The sequence below is a fragment of the Anoplolepis gracilipes genome, chromosome 5, assembly GCF_047496725.1.
Source record: "Anoplolepis gracilipes chromosome 5, ASM4749672v1, whole genome shotgun sequence".
Classification (NCBI taxonomy): domain Eukaryota; kingdom Metazoa; phylum Arthropoda; class Insecta; order Hymenoptera; family Formicidae; genus Anoplolepis; species Anoplolepis gracilipes.
The window spans coordinates 2,423,611-2,438,125 of NC_132974.1; the positions used below are offsets into that span (position 1 = coordinate 2,423,611).

A 14,515-nucleotide genomic window follows, 5' to 3' on the forward strand; every position below is an offset into this window, starting at 1 on the left:
CGGTAAAAATTTTTCAATCGTCACACATTGCTTTTGTAGAATGCACGTGAAACGACGTTTTCACGCGTCGAATTTGATAGCCGATTCAATGCTGATACCTTTTGCCATCGATAGAGTTTCGGAATAAAAAAATAAAACGTCACTTGCATGCTGCAAAAGCAACGTGCCATTAGTTATAAAATAAACGAGTGAGTGATCGTGTGTGATTCTGTGAGAGAGACCTTTTCTCGAAAGCTTCGTCAATGTAAATGGAATGTGGCATCCCTAATGAAGTGCAGCATTTTGGAAAAAGAAATACTTGAAACCAAGGTGAGAAAAGAGCGCAAAACCGAGAATATCCATCCTAAATCTTTTTCTTCTTCGTCATACATAATATATATTTATACATATATATACATATATATTTATATATACATATATGTACATATATGTACATATATGTGTATATATATATATATATATATATATATATATATATTTATATATATTTATAGATTTATTTTAGCAAAAAAATGACGATAAAAATGAGTAGCTGTCATTTTGTTGGCATTAATCATAAAAAAATGTATAGATTTTTTTTAATACACAGGACGCGATTAATACTTTTGGTACTCGGTGAGCGCACTTTTCCGACACCGCGTATGTGCTAATGACACGTACATACATATACCGATATAACCAATGGTGTTAGTTCTCGTAGTTGTTAGACGAGCTGTTGCATTTTTACTAGCTAGCCTTCCGCATTTTATCATTATTTAGCTCCCATTGGTTATAAGACCGGTCGTTGCATCTCGCATACCGGGTGTCCGCAGCTGCCCATGACATAAACAGCATTGCACGTGCAAGAAATTCCAAAAAACGTATAAACAATCACTTTATTAGTCTAGTTACGACTCATTTAGTTTTTCATGATACGATGTATGCGTTTTCTTAAACATTTTAACAATTTGAAATGTAACAGTTAACTTTATTTCTTTCAGCTTACACTAACATAGATGATAACTTGAAAAGTAATAAACATTTACGACAATATAAATAAGTAAATAGAGATACTATATAGTATTACGCGCGAAATTTGCTGTTGAAAGAGCAAGGGAAAAAATTTTTCCACAAAAGCTTCATTATCAAGAATCATAAAGTATGAAATTATTTATTTCGCGTCTTTTCTATCCCAATAAACGAAGTAAAGCATCTTTGTTCGGCAGCAGCGGACATCGCGGTATACCGGGTGACCCGACCGCCGTCACTTCCGGTCGCGGAGGAGACCCTCGGGAGATGCTGCCCATTTGATTTGATGAAACTTTGTCGCGTCTCTTTCCCAAAGCTGTTTCTAACCAATCCCGTCATCATTCCCACGTCGTCGTCCACCACGAGTAGTCCCAGGGAGTTTCGAGGTGCGTTTAACGTCAAACGCAAGAGTCACGCGACCGCAAGAAAAATATAAAGAGAAGCGGACAAAGTAAGCTTATATTTGGACGAGAGAGGCGAGATATTTGTCTCTTCTCCCCGTTGTTTTCTTTTCGGGATCAGACCGACGTCCACACACGAATGGTTTATTACACCGCGCGGCGAATCTTTTTTTTTCCCTTTTTTTCTTTTTTTTTCTTTTTTACTAATCCACCTGCAATATAAACAGCATGATACGTATATATTATACTATTGCATCTTCCGAAGTTTATCGAGCATACGCATGCATGACGACGATCGCGATCGTCGTCCCATGTATGCGTACGCGCGTTATACGTACATACTATACCTCTATCTGATTGTTATCATTATTATATATGTAAATAGTAGCCGCACGCTTTTGTCTAGGCGAATCGAAGGTATATAATAAACGGCCCATGCTTTTACCTCTTTTATTAATCACGTATGTGTCTTAGGATAGAGAAACGCTGCTTATACGACTTCGTCGTTTCTTTTTTTCTTTTCTTTTTTCAAACGATGAGTCGTCTCACACCGTTGGCTCTTCGTTGCAACGAGTATATATACTATTGTTCTTATATCCATCCGCCAAAATCATCCGAAACTATCCACGATATCTTCCAGTCCCGTGTACAATCCGGATATCCGGTCTGATCTCGCGAAAGATTGCAATTTTAATCTCGCCTTTAGAATATAATTGCGAACGATAATTATCAATTGCGTATAATTATGCCATTATTGATAATTATACTATTGTCTCAGTCGTCGTAATTATTTTGTTAATTAGTAATTAATTTGAAGCTATATATAAAATAACGAGACAGTAATATAAATCATATAACATTAGTTTATACAATTTGAACTAAATTTTTATTGGAAAAAGTAATGTATTATAGCTCTCGATTATAGATCGAGAATAAAACAGGTCAGTATATACATATTTTGATAGAATCTAATTTTAAGTATATATAACCGAAATTTTTTTCGGCAAGATTAACGGAAGATTGAAGATATTTGCTCTCTGTAGCCTATATCTTTTACATGAAAATATCGCGAAAAGTGTTTGCAAGAGAAACATTTTTTCGATAAAATACCTTGAAACTCTCTGGTTCCTCTGATTTGTAAGCATATTTACTAACATTCCATGTTCCACGATCTTTTAAAGAGAAAGAGAAAGAGAGAGAGAGAGAGAGAGAGAGAGAGAGAGAAATGAAAATGAAAGATTATATGTACGAAGAGAGAAAGAAAAGAGAGAAAAAAAGATCTCTCGTGCCACTTCCATTATCACAAACACACACGCATATCCACCTTATCTCTTTTAACTCACCCTCTATATATATATATATAATCTTGAATCTCGTATTGTTTTGTGCGCTTTATATCGCTGTTTGCCAGCTTCGGTCACAACTTCAAATATTCTTCAAGCTCCGGTCTCTCCATTTTCCTGTCCGAAAGATTTCCATCCTTTATCCTTAAAATTTTTCCATATTCGCCTTCTATTATCTTTCAACTATCCGTGACACACAACACACGTTGACACACACTATCCGTGACACGTATGAAACGAAATTAAAACAGTTTTAGATCAATCGTTCGTCGTCGATTTTCTCGGGATAAATTATTTTTGCTTTTGTTCACACATTATTTTGTTTCTTTTTCTCCTTTCCAACTATTCGCAAACCAGTATTGAACAAATCGCGCTCGTCGTGTGCCTGCGTTTAATGTTTTCTATTTTTTTTTTTTTTTTTTTTTTTTATACGACAGAAAACTCTATCATTGACGGTGCCGGATGTCTATTAAAACCTGCCGGCCAATAAAAACGGCTTTGCGCTCGTAAAAAGCGTACTTGTGTCGTAAGAAACAACTCGGTATACATTAGTCTCGCGAACAGCAAAAAGGATGTAATAAAAATCATACTCGGCGCGAAGGAACGTCTTTCCGCATGTTAGTTTGTTAATCTACAACGAAACGACGTTGAGAGAGAAAATAAGAAATACGCGGAAAAATTTATTCACACATGTCTACTTAAAAAAATTCGAAAAAGAGATAGAAAGAGAAATAGAACTGAAAGAGAGAGAGAAAGAGAGAGAGAGAGAGAGAGAGAGAGAGAGAGGGAGAGAGAAATCGAATTTCTTCGTCCTCTTTGCAAGCGAAATATGCACACGAAATATTACAGGCCTTTCCGTATTTCTAATCCCGACACCTTGTTTAGCGCTCACGCATTATATTGACATAACATATTGATTAATTAATTGTTTGACTTGGTTGTTTATTGAAATATAGCTGTCTTTTCTGGAACACACGCACACGCTCACACCCGGTCGGCGCGAAGTAGTGTTAATATCTTTTCATTCTGTCTTGCTATGTTTCGCACCTCACTGTTAATTAATTGGGTAATTATTATTATTATTGTATTCACGTTATGCTATCACTAATTTGCTCATACATACATCTGTATTGACACAGGCATGCGCGCGTGAACGCGCACAGCCATACAAACACACATATATCCACGCAGTATACGCATACATATGCGTACGTAGACGTACATACACGTTTTTGTCCCGAATGATATCGGTGTATCGTCTAGGCGTCGTCATTTCTTATTTGCATTTAATATCAGTAGCTGGTTATCAATTTGATAGTGCAACGTGTGCACCAGGGTTGGTCGAGTTTCATCGTAGATCAGTGGAATTTTTGCATCGAGAGAAATGTCTTAAAAAGAGTGACGAGTTTCCGGATCAATCTCACGTTTAATTCGCTCCCGAGAAAATTACAGGAATCTCAAATTCCCTTTCTAATAATTGTTTACAACAAGATTTCTCAATATTACAAACTTAAATATATATTTTTACAATTTAATATATCTTTTTACACTATCAATAACCATCAGTACAAATTAATTTTTTTTTTTATTATTATTACACATCGTTATTAATTGTACTGCTAATCATCTTCTTGACTCTCGCCGCATCTTTTGAAAGACTCTCTCGTTTGCAATTAACGATCCTTAGCTACATACGTAGACAGATTGATTTCTCCGTTTTACGTACTAATCTCTTCTCGAGGGCAAGGAATGATTAACATAACTACCTTTTAACGCGATGCAGAAGATATTGTTCTCTTCGGGGCACGATCGCAAGCGCTGCTGCTGCAAGTGTGTATGCGGGATTACTTAATAAGTAGGTTTCTTTTTTTTTTTATTTTTTTTTTTTTTTTCACGAGTAACTGAAATTCGTGCACGTGTCGGATGTTAATATCATATCTTCCCTTTATTTTCTTTCTTTCTTTTTTGTCTTTTTTTTTTTTTTTTTTTATTTCACACCCAAGCTTGCATGGGCAGTCACATTTGTCAGGGTCGTGCGATGTAATAATCGCCGCTTTAACGGAATGATCACACCTTGTAAGTAGAAATAACAAACGCCCGTGGTAACAGGAACCGGCTAAATATGAGCCTTTTACTTACTGCGGATCAGCACGCACTTTTTCGTAGCCGTGACGATTGCAGCACTGCGCCGAAAGACAGAGATGTATGCCTGGCCGATATTTCGCGATTACAATTCCACGAGATTTTCAATTAATATTTTCTTACGACCTAAAACAAAATGATCGAAAATAATTTGTTATTAAATAATGCAACATACGCTTTCAACAAGTCGAATGTATAAGGATTTTCCGGGAAAGTATAAAAATCCTCGCGAATCCTCATTTGTGTATATATCACTTTGCCGAGCGGCGAATGAAAGAGAGAAACGACGCGCGCTGTCACCCTGGAGAAACTGTTACTTCACGTCCGTCGCAATTAAAGCTCACTACTATATTACGGCAAGTGCGGTAATTAATCACAGCCGCGGTGAAGCAATTAGTCATCCTGGGGATTGCATCCGCCTTGCCTGGCGTCTTCTTTACTGCGTTCGCGCGTTCGAGTATATCTATCGGCGTGGGACTTGCGCTTCGCGTCACTCGCAGTTCGAGGCATGTAATTTAGATCCAATTACGTACCGGAGTCCCTTAATACTAATAGATACGCAGATAGTAACGTAAATCTTCCTTTATCGATACTCTCTTCCTCTTTTTCGCGCTCGTTCGTCACGTCATATCTTCATTCTAAATCGACGCATCAGCCGCATGTTACAGTCGATTTTGTCATTAAGGAAAATCGTGCGGGAGGTGAACACCGTAAAAGATTGATATACGAGCGAGAATATAGCATATTGGGAAAGGCAATTAGACTGAGCCGAGCGGCGTTTAGAATATCGTGATCCTTGTAGCCCAGCCTTGAGAACGCGACTTCATCGGGGGAATATCCTGATTTTAATCTCTCGAACATGATATCGAAACACTCGGCACGTACTCTGCTTACTACTACTTGTGTTATCAAGGATTTGCCTTGTGTGCCGAGAATACAGTCATTGCGAGAACGCGAATATTCAAAACCGCAAGCTAACTTAACTTAAAGACATTGGCGCGCAAATTACCATCCTGTACAAGCCTTCTCTATTTAATATTCGTTTGGAAAAAAATATTTCTATTGGCTATATAATACTAATATCAATTCATTTTCGCAATTTTACAATTGTTATCCATTTATTATATTTCAAGGATTACTTAATAATTTGATTCTGATTAATAAATGAGGGCTGACATATTAATAATTTAATTACATTTTTTTTTTAAATAAGTGTAAATTTTATTTCATACGGAGAAAAGGAGAGAGAAAAACAGTTGAGTTATTTCAGTTTTTGTTAAAAGCAAAGTTAGATAGGAAAGTGTTGAGAAACTTTGCGTGGATTTCTCTTTTCCGATGCATTTCGCAGGAAATAGATTTCTGCTATTAGTGATATCGACCGTAAAAATATTCGTATACAAAACACGCATCGTTAGTGCCTGAAAGTCGATAAGAGCTCCAGGGCAACCATATTGTTATGAGCGTAGGCGATAAAAGTGAACGAATGCGCGCGGCTGTTTTTCTCCGCGAGAGAATTTTCGCGACGGAGGGAACCGGCAAGGAGGAGGAAAATGTTCTTTAATCAAAAGGATCCAGATTGCGCTCAAGTACTCTCTTAGTCTCGGCACTGAAACTTTTTACGACGACGGTGCGCGGGCGTACGCCAGACAATGGCACGACACGAAAAGAGGGAAATCATTCTCAATCAAGCGCGCTTCCAGCCGCGACATCCGATTTCCATCAATGACATTTGTCCTTCGGTCTTTGACAAACGTTCGACTATGATTAAGCCGGGATATACGCGCTCGATCGGCTGTACAATGAACCGTATTAATGGTACAGACAAATACATACGAACTTGTCATGCTCGTCCATGTGGCATCACGAAGCCATATCCTGTCGTCCCCTATCGTCTGTTCGGTCGTTGTGTTCACGCGGATGTATAATTCCTAAATCATTGTAAACGCATAGAGTTCTATTTGGATATAAAGTTTTATTTTCTTATTTCCGAATTTTATTATTAAATATTGCGAGATATCTGAATATGATTTTTTGAATAGATAAAAATATTTTGCATTTATAAGATTGTTTATTAAATCTGTTTCTGAAATTATTCTGCGCAAATAAAATAATACAGAAACAACTACAGATTTTTAATATCATCATCTGATTATATAAGTATTTTAGTAAAGAGTGATATTTTTATATATATATATATATATAGTTTCTTTGGGCATTAAAATATAGCTATGTCTAGAAAAATTCAATCTTGTTGAAAAGCGATTCAATCAAAATTTTCTTTATATTTTAATATTAAAAATTTAATGAAATATATACGAAAAGCCATATATATATGTATGTTAGAGGTTTACAACAGTAGACCGAACATACGGCCGACGAGTTATACGGAGGTGGGGTACTGAGTGTACCGGCGCCACATTAACGCATTGCATTGTATTTCATATTCTCGGCAAGAGCGCGACACACAAGTCATTAAACAGACGCGACCGCAAGAACCGAACATGGCCTTTTAACATCGCATCCGGTGCTTTCCACAAGTGTTCATGATTACGCGGAATTTCGCTGTTCGTCTTATTGCGCTTGATTTTAGCAGCATGACATTCCGCGTAATTAATCAGTTGCGTTTCGTACTGCTGTCGGTCGTATTTGCGACTGCGCTGTACATATATTTTATCACGTCTAACTGGAAAATTTCCGTTGTTGTCGACTGATTAATGAGCATTTTCTCGAACTCGACGCTCAATTAATGCATCGCTTCCCGTTTTCAGAAGACAACGAATGTCCATTCATATCTCGCGGATTTAATATTCGAATGCAGTTTTCGCGGCTCATTAATTTGACTAATTGTAAGTCGTAAGTTATGACAGATTATATATTAAAAATGCGATATATGGACGCTAAAAATGGTAAATAAATGGAAATTTAATATTGAAAAAGTAGTCAATTTTTAATGTGCAATTTTCTTTACTTGTTATTTCTGTCCAAAATATTTGTGATGTCTAGACGATATGTTATAGACTTCAATAATTGTAATCCTGAAATAAGCGCAAGTCCGTGCTGCGATAAGATAAAAATTCGCGCAGATTTTACGGTTACGTTATTTTCAATCCACAGTAGCGTGTAAAATGAAACTATCTATAGAGCATACTAATTACGGCCGGGCGTATTGAGTTGGTTGTTTCCACGATAGTAATATATGTGGTTAATTATTGGTTTTGAAGAACAGCGTAAGAAAGCCGTGGCCTCTTTGATACAAGCCATTAATCGCGATTGTGAGGTTTCGTTAAAAACAGACTGAAACCATCCTGAAACGAGTAACTAGGAATAGTTTGCTGAAACTCGAACCATTCACGTGAAATTCACAGTCTTCAGTGAAATCGAAACTATGAACAATCATAGTTAATGATATTGTTACATAGATTAATTATTGAGGAAGCAGCACATTATTATTCAATAATCTTTTTATGCAGTTCGAATAAGTTGTTACTTTTGCAAAGTATCTCTTTCGATAATTGCAGGTTTTTCTGTCTTTTAACATTGATTGTATTAGTTGTTACAGCGTTCATTATTTCTTTAAGTAATGTAAAGCTTTATACTTTATCGTCCTAAAAGTTTTTTAATAATTATTTTTTTACTTTAATTAGGATTATTAACAAGACTGATATTTGAACTTATAACTATGACACTGTTATGAAAGATATACTTATCGTTGCGTAAGAACTTAAGTATTACGCTTTGTCTTCAAAATTGTCGAAAGTTTACAAAGGTTAAGGAAGGTTTATTTCGTTATAGGTGAGAATTTCTCTTGTAACTCCGCGCTGCGTTTGCGTCAGCGGAAATAGGGCGGTACGTACGTTTTGTATCGCCCACTTAAAGGAGACCCGCGGTAGAATTCGCGGAGAATTAATTTCCTGCTGCTTGTGTGTGCTCTCAAATACTCGCGACGTGCACGCCAGCTGCAATTTTCCGAAGCTCGATAAGAGCTTAAGGAAGTTTTCGTCTAGGATCACGATCTCCTCGTCACGAGAGCGCGGAGCTTGACGTAAGAAATACGAGCGACCACCGTGCTCTGCTAGTTTTAGCTCGCGTTTATGTTCGTGGAAATTAAAAGAAAAGAAAAAGAAGCTCCGACGAGAGATCTCTACCACACGATATATCCGCGTACGACCTTCCTTTTGCGATCGCGATTGCGGACGAGTCCGGAGTTTTTCTGTAAATTATGACATAGATGTTCCGCGTTGATCGTTTCGCACGAAATATCGTCGGTTATTACTCCGGATGATAAATTTTTTTAAGTCTTCCACACATTATCTTGACTTTATTATTTCATTTTCTTAATTAGACTCAATTCATAATAAAGCATATTTAAGAATTGTTGTACGCGAGATCTTATTTGTCGACATGCTTTTAGACAAGTTCAATAAGGTACACGTAAATTATATACATTTAGAGCGTATAAAATAAAAAAAAAAAATTTATTAAAAAAGTAATCTCTATAAAAATTGTCTCATAATTTTCGAGCATGTGATATCGATATAAATTGAAAAACTTTAATCGAATACTTATCGTATTTAAATCACTCTTTAATCGTTTAAATCCAGCTTTTAGATATGTATAATATATATTCTCATGAAAATCACGTAATCTCATAGTTTGACAAGATCTATCCGACAACGTTCGCTCATAGTTAGATCATGGATTTCGATAGATTTTCTCGTATCAAACATATATTATGGTAATGATATTCTCATAATGACCAAACGATTTGAATATTACATCATCCCTTTTTTCTTCCGCGTGTCTCGATGTCACGATTATGCTAAAAAGTATTAAACGAGAGGCAACCCTGGATTCGAACAGCATCATCGCACTCTTCTTCGAAAACTGTTAACGATCCGAAATAGATTCATGGTTAGGTTATACGGCGGAAAAGTCGTTGTGTATGCATTGGATATGCAAATAAATCCTACCGCGGTTTGAACGGCATCGTATTTTTGCTCTCGAGTCCTGAAAATATCGGTATGCTTGCGCGATAATTGACATTACAATAATTTCCCATGCGAATCATCGTCGCGTACAAGAGCGAGAACAACAATGAAAATTACAAACGTATATCGCAATTTTGTTAAAATATCGTCGGTACGCGGACATTTTATGAACAAATATTGACCAAGCAACTTTGCACGCAAAGCTCAACATTTTGTAAAAATTACACAGTAAGAAAGATAAAAAGATATGAAAATATAATTAAAATTTGTGAGACACCGTGAGTTTGAAATGATTTTTTAAATACAGAAATTTTTAGTGGATTATACATTATATATGCCAGATATCATCTTTTATTTACATATTCTTTTTAATTTGAGAGAACGACGGCTAAGTCTACGAAAATATATTAAACTCTGCTTATACACTCGCAAATACATTCATAAAGGAATTTAATTTTATACATTGATGTCTTTTCCGCAATACGACGAAGACAGAACAAAGAATAATAGACGTAATAGACGTCTCTCGTGTCTCGTGTCTCGTGTCTCGTATTCTTACCTTCTTTTCTACGTGCGTTTCACTTTAATAATATTTCGACAAGAAGTATGGATTCGTGCCGTAATTACGGACAGCCATTAAATACACTTTAGTTAGAGCGATAGTTGAAAAAGCCGGCCGTGTCAACATCCTGCGATACCTGTGCAAAGAGCCCAACCGCATTGTTAATTATTCGTCCCGGTCTCCGTTGTCCTGCGACGTCGTTCTCCATTTCCGGTTACAAAGGAATCTACCGTGTATATCTTCTCTGTTTGGATCTAGTTAACTCTACGAGAGGCGTCGTCGGTCCCTTTTACGACACAATAATTGATACTGTTATATATTGTACCGCGTGTTATACTTGAACGAGATCTCCAACTGTAATTTAACTACGCCTTTGACGATTGTTAACGTTTGGAATGTTTGCGTTCATTGATTCACATACAATTCTCGAGCTACTATTGAGAAGCCTCACGTCACGTGTTTTCCTTTAGGATCTAAAACTATTTAACTGTTTTTGATTATTTTACAACGACTACCAAGTTTGTCGTTTTAAAAGAATTACGGGATTATCATGAAGTGCTCGATCGCGCGGATTATTAAAGAACGCTGAAGAAACTTAAATCGACGGTCTAAAAATATCACAGACAGGACTTTTTACTTGCTCGCACGTAGCTTCAGTTTTCTCACGTTCGACTCATAAATCGCGTTTTGCGCTGTATTCCGAGGAGCAAACGGTATTCTTCGTCGTTTCTCCTCGCTGATTAGAAAACTTTGCCGTCGCCGGCCGGGTAGACGCCATACTTGATTTGGCTTTAATGCGAGCTTCCGAGCGGTAACAGCCGTGGAGCTCGTAACCGCTTCTAACAACAGCTTCATCGTTCTCGGAGAACGAAACGGACGGCGTGAACGAAGGACAGCGAAGAAACTCGATTATCCCGCCATTCTTTCTCACTCGTTAACGAAGAAGCTGCCATTCCGTTAATTTCATTTGGTCCGAACTTCGATTAAATCCTTTTAACGATAAAAGCACTCGCGATTTCGATCGCGCACTTACCAGACGGATATAAAGATCGTACATTACGGAATTTTACGCGTAGTACTATTTAGATTGACATGATTGTGCAGTAATTTCTCGAGTCGTTTAAGAGAAATTGGACTGTGATTTAGGTAGAAAATTTTTATGACCCTTGAGAGAACTTTTGTTCATGAATAAAATTCATACTAATCTTTATAGAATGATGGAGAGTATGATTGATAGTATTTTCCTTTAATCAGTATTTAAGCACAGTTTCGATAAAGTTCATGTGTAAGAGACAGTAAGTCATATTTTACGGATGACATAAGTCATATTGATAATATCGACAAGGCGTTATCATAGCGAAATTCCTCGTTGAAATTGATATCCTTTGACAACGCAATCTATCATACGATCCTTCCATCACGATCGATTCTACGTTTATACGTAAAAATTTTAGACATTATCATTTGTTTGATTCTAACATACCGTACTAGCCTGCGTAATAACCCGCGTCTTCAATAATATTCATTAACTTTGTGAATGCGAAAACAAGAGAGAACTTATGGCGCGATAAGGAATAAAATCGACGGCGAGTTATTGCAGAACGATATCTTAGCCACATTTCAGGGGGAAACTTGACTGTGCTCGAGCAGGCAGCGCAATCGATCGTACCCTTCCTTGACGGGAATCATGTTCTTCCGCGACGTGCGATAGCGTGCAGTCGTGATACGTGCGATATCGATATCTCTCTCTTTCTCTCTCTCTCTCTCTCTCTCTCTCTCTCTCTCTCTCTTTCTCTCTCTTTTTCAAGGAAGTTCACTATTCAGTTCACCGCGATATCGCCGCGTATATTCCGGAGTCGAACTGAAGTCTCTTAATACCCTTCTCGACGACACCCTCGATTCTAATCTTTTTACACATCCCTCGCAATTTCCCGTCGTCGTCTTTTGCAGCAACGATGAAAATTCATAGCGTATAGAAGACATACAACACATATAACATATATACAACACGCCTTGCTCGCCTTGTCCCTCACACTTTCCTTTACGCGTGTCTAACTTGTTCCCTTTTGATCAATTTTTTTTTTTTCTTCTTTTATTATTATTTTTTTTTCTCCTACACGCACCTCTCGATACAAGCAAGAGTCTTTAATTGAGTCTTGATATGACGATGACCGTGGTATGACATGATACGATATGATATGATATGATAATGAGATGATTAATGTGACCATGACCATGAGTTTCTTACCATGATTTTTATATCTACTTATTTGTTGCACGTTGTTTGGTGCGTCTCCGTAAGCAGTATGAGGCGCTCGCAGACCCCCTGGTCGTCGACATTTCGAAAAAAGTATCCCTATCCTGTAAAAAAACAGTAAAGCAATTGGAATTTCACGTGACGCGAATGTATCCCCGCGATTTTTTTAACACTCTTGACTAAGTGACTCTTGACCCTTCCAAGCCTTTAATTCGAAAAAAAAAAAATCGAACGTTTTATAATTTTTTAACTTTACACATTTTTTAGATTGACATTAGAATATATCAGACTATTATTTGATAAACTCAGTAATGTTAAGGATAATTGAATTAAATTAAACAAATTTTTTTAATTTGATATTTTTTTATACGTACTTGTTACGCGATTAAATCTCTACGTTTTAAAGACACTCTATGTATTTACGTGTTTTAACAATCGCTAATTATACTTTTCTAAATTTGATTTATTTTACATTAATGACGCAATTTTCATTTCCTGGCATTACTAAACGCCATTGAATTTTAATTTTATTCTAAAAGTATCTGAATAATAAAAGCGTAAATTACGGATAGCAATACCGGGTTGCAACAGCTATCGATGTCTACTTTCGTAATAGTAAAATAAAAGAAGCACGATATAAATGCAGAAAAATCCACGAAACTCTCTGCCATTTTATCGCGTCTCGAGAGAGCCTTGGAAATATAATTAACGCGTGTCTCGCGATATATAACGGCCGATTCAGAGAAAGAGAGAAGATGACTACTGTGCGTCAAAGAGATAAATAAGGCCGCCGAGAGCTTAAGGGTGTTGGAAGGGTTCAAAGAGAGAAAGAAGAGCACAAAGAAGCTGGCCATGTCGCCCGCGGCGAAGCGAAAGAATCGAGTTCTCTGCATCTTCTATCTAGTTCTCGATGAAAGATCGATTTCCATTCGAAAATCCCGTTTTTACGACGATGTTCGCCTTGAAAATCTGTCAAAAAATTAAAAGTAGAAAGAGCCAAACGGCACGAACAAAAATATTTTCGCAATAATTCGAGACAGAGATAAATATTCCTATAAATTATTCCTTTTGATAAACGCGTGAGTCTTGAATGTTTTTTCACGCTAGTTTAAATAAAACAATTTTTATATTTTGATAAATATAATAAATATATAATAAATATAATATAATATAATAATATATAATATAACATCGACAAGAACGCGCTCTCTTTTCCGTTTTATTGAAATGAATGAGATTGTCGTGGCACGAAAGAGTGGATAATTCTCTCTTTCCCCGATATCGCGCCCTCGCGATTTCCTTCGGAGTATCCCCTACATATGTACACTCTCTCCTTCCTATATAGTGTGTACATATATATTATACGTATACGTGATATAACGCGTAAGCGCGCGCGTATTATATGTGCACGCGCGCGCTAAGACGAAATGTCGGCCCAGCCAGTCGGCTTTTTGCGAAGCGCTGGCAGTCTGTAAGTTGAGTTTAATGCATGTTGTTTTGTCTGTCCTTGCATGCAGGGATTCGGTTTTGTAACATTCGCAAATAGTGCTGACGCGGACCGGGCACGTGAGAGGCTACACGGCACCGTGGTTGAGGGCAGAAAGATTGAGGTGTGCATGAACTTTCTTATACTTAATATATATATATATATATATACATACATATATATATACATACATATATATATATACATCATTAATCCATTTCGCATAGATGTGTTTTCTTTCAGGAAAATTAGTCGAGTGGGCGCACTTAAAAATGCGCACACTCGCTGTAAAATGGCGACCACGATGGCAAACTCGACTTGTTCGATC

The 14,515-nt window shown here is 36.9% G+C and overlaps 2 protein-coding genes across 13 annotated transcripts in view; one reads left to right on the forward strand and one right to left on the reverse strand.

Moving 5' to 3' along the window:
• LOC140666249 (uncharacterized) overlaps positions 1–14,515 on the reverse strand; it is a 308,424-nt gene that overhangs the window by 191,055 nt on the left and 102,854 nt on the right. The gene's annotated exons all lie outside the window — the stretch shown is intronic.
• The window catches only part of LOC140666248 (RNA binding protein fox-1 homolog 2), a 256,874-nt gene that overhangs the window by 174,499 nt on the left and 67,860 nt on the right, over positions 1–14,515 (forward strand). For 10 of the 12 annotated variants that reach the window (XM_072893213.1, XM_072893214.1, XM_072893211.1 and 7 more), the window contains one exon: positions 14,219–14,311. The exons of the other annotated variants lie outside the window; for them this stretch is intronic. In XM_072893213.1, coding sequence (XP_072749314.1) covers positions 14,219–14,311 — 93 coding nt within the window. The remainder of the gene's footprint in view (positions 1–14,218; positions 14,312–14,515) is intronic. 12 annotated transcript variants of the gene reach the window in all.